Source organism: Symphodus melops, assembly GCF_947650265.1.
Source record: "Symphodus melops genome assembly, chromosome: 16".
NCBI classification, from domain to species: Eukaryota; Metazoa; Chordata; class Actinopteri; order Labriformes; family Labridae; genus Symphodus; species Symphodus melops.
In genome coordinates this window covers 6,977,434-6,983,645 of record NC_136706.1, presented here as the reverse complement: position 1 = coordinate 6,983,645, position 6,212 = coordinate 6,977,434, and the positions used below count along the sequence as shown (strand labels likewise).

At 38.3% G+C, this 6,212-nt stretch overlaps 1 protein-coding gene across 1 annotated transcript; it reads left to right on the top strand.

The window, feature by feature from the left end:
• Nucleotides 1-417: 417 nt before the first annotated feature.
• Nucleotides 418-4,247, top strand: kyat1 (kynurenine aminotransferase 1). The gene is made up of 13 exons (XM_079363626.1): nt 418-800; nt 896-954; nt 1,081-1,228; nt 1,650-1,799; nt 1,920-2,006; nt 2,117-2,242; nt 2,324-2,444; nt 2,531-2,607; nt 2,694-2,783; nt 3,244-3,430; nt 3,510-3,586; nt 3,691-3,777; nt 3,867-4,247. The coding sequence occupies exons 1-13, from the start codon at nt 729-731 to the stop codon at nt 3,921-3,923; spliced, it is 1,338 nt and encodes a 445-aa protein (XP_079219752.1). The 5' UTR covers nt 418-728; the 3' UTR covers nt 3,924-4,247.
• Nucleotides 4,248-6,212: the final 1,965 nt, after the last annotated feature.

Sequence of the window (6,212 nt, the reverse complement as noted above, 5' to 3'; positions counted from 1 at the left end):
AAAGGACGCTGCCATTGATTCAAATATATATTGTTGCCTCTGTCAAAAAGGATTTTACTGTCAGTCCTGGATGAGCTCATTAAAAACTATTTGTATACTGATTATTCTCAGCATTGATTCAGTTTGGGAATATTCTCTTCATTGATCAATTTGCTTTTCAGGTTGAAAAAGGCAACATAGCAGTAAGACATTTCCCAATATGAAATTCCTAATAATGCAGTTGATTTGTATGACCTACCAACTTATACCTTGTTGGTAGTTATTAAAATGTTGAATAGAAATGGAAATATTGTCCTTGGCGAATTATGGGAATCCTTAAAAAAAAGAAAAGAATATATATATATATGTCGGTTTTTTATTATCTGTGTCAATTGTGTGATGAAGGGTCATTGAATATTTACAGTCTTTGAGCTTCGTTGTTAGTTTGGTCGCGGTTTCTTTTACACGCACGCGCCTCTCTTTAAACGCGGTGGGCACGTGCTCACATCCTGGTAATCTCGCGACAGGAAGTAAAAAGAAAACACAAGGAGACTGAGGAGGTGGTTCAAGAGTGTGACAGAAGCAGTTGTGCAGTGTTTGAATAAAACATTAAACAACTCCAGGCGGTGACAGTTAAAGACACACTTTAAATAAAATAAAATAAAACCTTTTAGGTGCAGTGTCGTCCTTCCGGTCGAGATTGTTAGACGTCTGCGCGCGCTGCTTGACGAGGCGATTTTCATCCATTAATGGGAATTTTTACGAATCTTCCCTTTCATTTGACTTTAATTCATCGGATCACAATAGGACACAACAACAAGGTGAGAATGGCTGCAACCCAATAATAAAAAAAAAACACTTTTGAATAGCATCTAGTTTGTAATGTTTCAACCTTATAATGTTTTAATTATTTCAGATAATTATGGCAAGACGGCTTCATGCAAGCAGAACTGAAGGAGTGGACAAAAACGTCTGGTAAGAGATTTGATTGACACTTCAGAGTTTAACCCGAGATATTAAAAGAGTTAGTTTAAAGATTTAAGTGCGATTATTTGATTTTGTAACAACAGTTAAATGTCCGGACTGTTTTTTCAACCACAGGGTTGAGTTCACGAAGCTGGCAGCTGACTACAAAGCTGTGAACCTGGGTCAGGGGTTTCCTGACTTCTCCCCTCCAAAGTTTGTGCAGGAGGCTTTCTCTAAAGCTGTGAATGGAGGAGCCCTGATGCACCAGTACACCCGAGCATTTGTAAGTGCAGATTTTTTTCTTTTCTGTCACGTCTTGTATTTATTAACCTGATGTTTTAAGAACACCTGGATGCAGATCAAACAGCTGGATCAGGGGTCTCCAACAGGTAGCTCAGTTTTCTGACTGTGTAAAAAAATAAAAATAATAATTCTCACTACATTAAATGCACCTCTTCCCACTATTCAGTGTAAAGCAGTGCTATTTTCTTGGACCTTGATGTGAATTTGAGATTATTGATTGGTTTATTGCAATTTCACACAGCAGCTTAATTCATCTGACATGTGCTATGTAAATAAAAGCAAGCGATGTGATGCAAGTAGCTTTTGGCCACTTTAATTTTTTCTAAGTAGCTCTCGGATGGAAAAAGTTTGGAGAGCCCTGAGCTAGATACACTTCTTTCTTTGTGTCTCTTTCTTTCAAGGGTCACCCCCCTCTTGTAAAAAACATGGCTAAATTCTTCAGTAGGATTGTGGGACATGAGATTGATCCGTTTGAGGACATCCTGGTCACGGTTGGAGCGTATCAGGCTCTCTTCTGTACGTTTCAAGCTCTGGTTGATGAAGGAGATGAGGTTTGTGAATCTACCAAAGTCAAAAATGATCTAAAGTGCAGCCATAATTACAGAACGAGTATTGATAAAGACATTTTATTAGATGTAAATAATGAAAAATGTTCTTCTTTTGATTATTAGGTCATAATTGTCGAGCCGTTCTTCGACTGCTACCAGCCTATGGTGAAGATGGCCGGAGGGAAGGCGGTGTATGTTCCTTTAAGGCCGGTCAGTGGTCAACACGGTTGAAGAAAATGATTCCGCAGCATATTTAAACTGTTTCTTGTGTAAAGGAACCTAAATTAGCAAGCTATTTATTTTTGAACCGGTACTTACAGAAAGTTGAGAGCGGTGCCGTCCTGACAAGTGCAGACTGGGTTCTCTCCCCTGAAGAGCTGTCCAGTAAAATAACTCCACACACGAAAGCCATCGTTATCAACACACCCAACAACCCGTTAGGAAAGGTACGACGTGTGCTATTGCAGTGTCTCTTCAGAGCTACCATCTGTGCTTAAATAGATGTTACCTATATCTGTATATTGCAGGTTTATAAGACCGAGGAGCTGCAAATGATCGCTGATCTGTGCATCAAACATGACATGCTGTGCATCAGTGATGAAGTGTACGAGTGGCTGACTTATGATGGAGCCCAGCATGTGAAGATTGGTGAGACGCAGCCTGCACAATACACGAAAAGCATAAAGCTGGGCCTTTTTTTTTTCTGCATATCAATCATATAAATATTTTGACAGCGAGCCTTCCTGGGATGTGGGAGCGAACCATCACCATCGGCAGTGGTGGAAAGACGTTCAGTGCTACTGGCTGGAAGGTAGATACACAGATTGTTTGAGGGTTCAAATAATGAGAACGTTTTTCAGCACACTTTGTTGTGATGACCTGTTATTTTCTCGTCAGGTTGGCTGGGCCATCAGCTCTGGGCATATCATTAAACACATGAAAATCATTCATCAGAACACCGTTTACCACTGTGCCACAGCTGCTCAGGTAATAAGTCATGAAGCCTTGACATTTTTTTATTTATTTATTTTATTTAAAAGGAACGGTGCATATTAATGAACATAAATGTAAATATGCCAGAATTAGCCAACGGCTACTTTCCATCTGCAGTCCCTGGCAAATTGGAAATTGAAGTAAAACCCCCCTTATTGTTGTGATTGGGGAAACTACAAAGACCCAAAAAAAAACCTTATTTTAGCAGGCTGTAAACTGTATAATTTCTGTTGTATAGGTCAGAAGTTTAACATAGGGGGTCTGTAGGGGTTGACTCACCTTTGGAGAGACCCTCCCTCCATTTGAGGAACTTCAGTTTTTTTTATCATTTTTGTTCCTTTTAAAAGTCATGGTGAAATCATAATTATGTCTAATCTACAACATCATGAAATGTACATCTCTCTCTCTCTCTCTTTCTTTCTTTTTTTGATCCATCTGTGTGTTCCTTCATCAGGAGGCCGTAGCTCAGGGATTTGAGAGAGAGTATGAGATGTTTGGTTCTCCAGAGAGCTACTTCAAACAGCTGCCTGCGATGCTGCAACACAAGAGAAACAAGCTGGCCTCGTGTCTGCAGAGTGTGGGTCTGCAGCCCATCATGCCTGAGGGGGGATACTTTATGATCGCAGACATCTCCTCCGTCAGTGAGTAAAGTGGAAACTTTGGTATAAATAATTGTTCACGTCTTAATGACACTGACATCGCGGCTCTTTTTTTTGACAGACGTGGACTTAAATAACAAAAACACAGGGGAGGAACTCTATGACTTCAGATTTGTTAAATGGCTGACTAAAGAGAAGGTAATTATTCAGCTGTTTAATGTGATTTAATTACATAAATACACAAATAATTTTCTTGAAAAATAACCAAACTGACTCCTTCTTTATATTTTTTTTTTCTGCAGGGTTTAGCAACCATCCCTGTCTCTGCATTTTACAGTCCAGAGCACGGCAAGGAGTTTGACAAGTACATCAGATTCTGTTTCGTGAAGGTAATTTCTACTTAAAAAGCTCAAATAAACCACATCATATCACTCTTTGACAGTCCTTCTCACACTTTTGACCCCTCTGTGTCTCATAGGAGGACTCCACTCTGGATGCAGCCGCAGACATCTTGAAAAAATGGAGTCAGAGTTAGTGGAAAAAAAACTGTGAAGAACCTTTAACCGTCCACAAAGTTTTCAACATCCTGCTCAAACTATCATTGGTCCCGTCCTCAGAAAAGATATTTAATGTTTCCCTGTGAAAAAATACAAGAACACAACGTCCACTTCCAGATAGCAAAACACTGTGAAACTACTGAAGTCCTCTAAAATATTCCTGTGCAATGATATCAAGAGATTTTAAATAATTATTTCTCAGTAATCAAATGGATTTATTTAACTTTTTAACATGTTATTCTCCTGAGATATTTTCCTAAAATAAAGAAGCACAAATAGTAATAAAGATTTTAAGAAATCGATATGCCTTTTCACCCTTTTCAATCTGTCTGTTTTTGTCTGTTCTACAACCTCGACCGGCACGGTTACCTGCTCATGTCATGTAAGGAATCTACTCTAATATATATATATATATATATGTATGTATATATATATATATATATATATACACACATATATATATATATATATATATATATATATATATATATATATATATATATACATACACATATATACATATACACACACAATGAACATGTTTGAAGAAAAAAGTTTCTTTCAGGTCAGATGAGGTTTTTTGAGGGGCTTTTATAGCTTTATTTTGAAGACAGAACAGTGGAAAGAGTCCACTCACAAGAAGGTTCAAATTAGGTTTTCGAATACCTTCATCTACAGTGGTTATGTAAACAACATGATTTCACAGCTTCACCCGGTGGGTTACTTCAGATAGCATCAAAGTCTTTATTAGAACTTAACTCATAACAAAGAAGGTTGGATTCACACTCTGTGCCTTAAAACCATAAGGTTCTCTAGATAATATAAACTACACAGAAATTACAGAGCTATAGTAATCCTGCTTATCAACATATTCCACATGTATGATTTGACCCTTTTCAAACATACTCCTGTGGACTCCTAAATGAATCATCCGTGCCTTGGTCAAAATATAACATGAAGTAAGCACCGGAAAAGGTTTGTGACCCTGTATAAACTAGCACTCTCAGAACGCCCTGTTTTGGTGTGCGTTTCTCTTTAAATGTAGTGAGCTCTGCTTCACTCTGTGGAGTTGTGCCAACCGGTGCCGACTCAAGTTCGGCTATGAGCTTCCATGGCAACACGTCAGCATGCCCCCTGGGAACAACATGGCTGTCGGACACGATGCAGGAGGCGAGGAGATTTGATTTGATTTTTTTTACAGAATCCCACTGTGACATCACAAGGAGAGCAAATTTAAAACTGAGCATTTTTCTTTGTGTTGTAAGACTTATGCAGACCACAAATGAAAGATTGGATGAGTTTATTTCATGTTTTAACTCTCAGGTTACCCAAATATATGTTCAAAAACACAGTAAAAGAGGATTTTTCATAATATGTCTCCTTTAACATAACATTCATTTTATAAGTTGGTGGTCAGAAGGGTTGGAATGCTTTTTGGTAAATTAACTTAAGTGTTATTCTTAGTTTATTTCCACTCACTGACACTCTACAAACTGATGAAGGATTTGCAGGTATGCTGTTCCGTGTTTGAAGTGTCCAAAAAGTTTCCCAACTGCTGTGCACATTATAAACCAACCTTTCTTTTTCTTGTGCTTCATGCTCAGAGCATGAAAAGTGCTTTAAGAGACGTTTGTTAAATTGTTCTTTGTCACCGTTGAATTGCACCATTATACTATGACCACTGTAAAGGTAGTTCATTTTTTTGTTTTGTTGCTTTGAAGCGTCATTTAAAATCCTTTAAATGTTTAAATCGCTTTAAGTGTGAGTTATATCATTCCTGCTCTGTTTTGCATATAGATCCTATAGGTCTCTAAGTTTCATTCGACAGAACAATGTTATTGAAGGGAAAAGAAAGTGCAGTCATAAAGGTACAGAAGGTTGAAAGTTCGAGGGCAGGAGTGGTGGTGAAGTGCAGCTTGGATGCCACTGCAGATTGGATTGAGTTTGTCAGAGTTCAGTAAGAAACAACTAACAGGTAAGACAAGCAGCGGTGCAGAACGACATCCACACTAAGATCATAATGTGCTCATGGATCACTTCCGACGTTCTTGTATTTTCAGGTAATCATGTCTGGACGACTTCATGCTCACAGAACTGACAGTGTGGATAAAAATGTTTGGTAAGTGATTATGACAGGTGGACCTTTGACACCTGAGCTGTGCAGGAATTTATTGGCTTTAGAGACGATAGAAATGTTCAGTTAGTGTGTCAGCAAACAGCTCACTGCTGGTGAACATTATCTTAATCAGGATTTTTTAAAAGTCTCC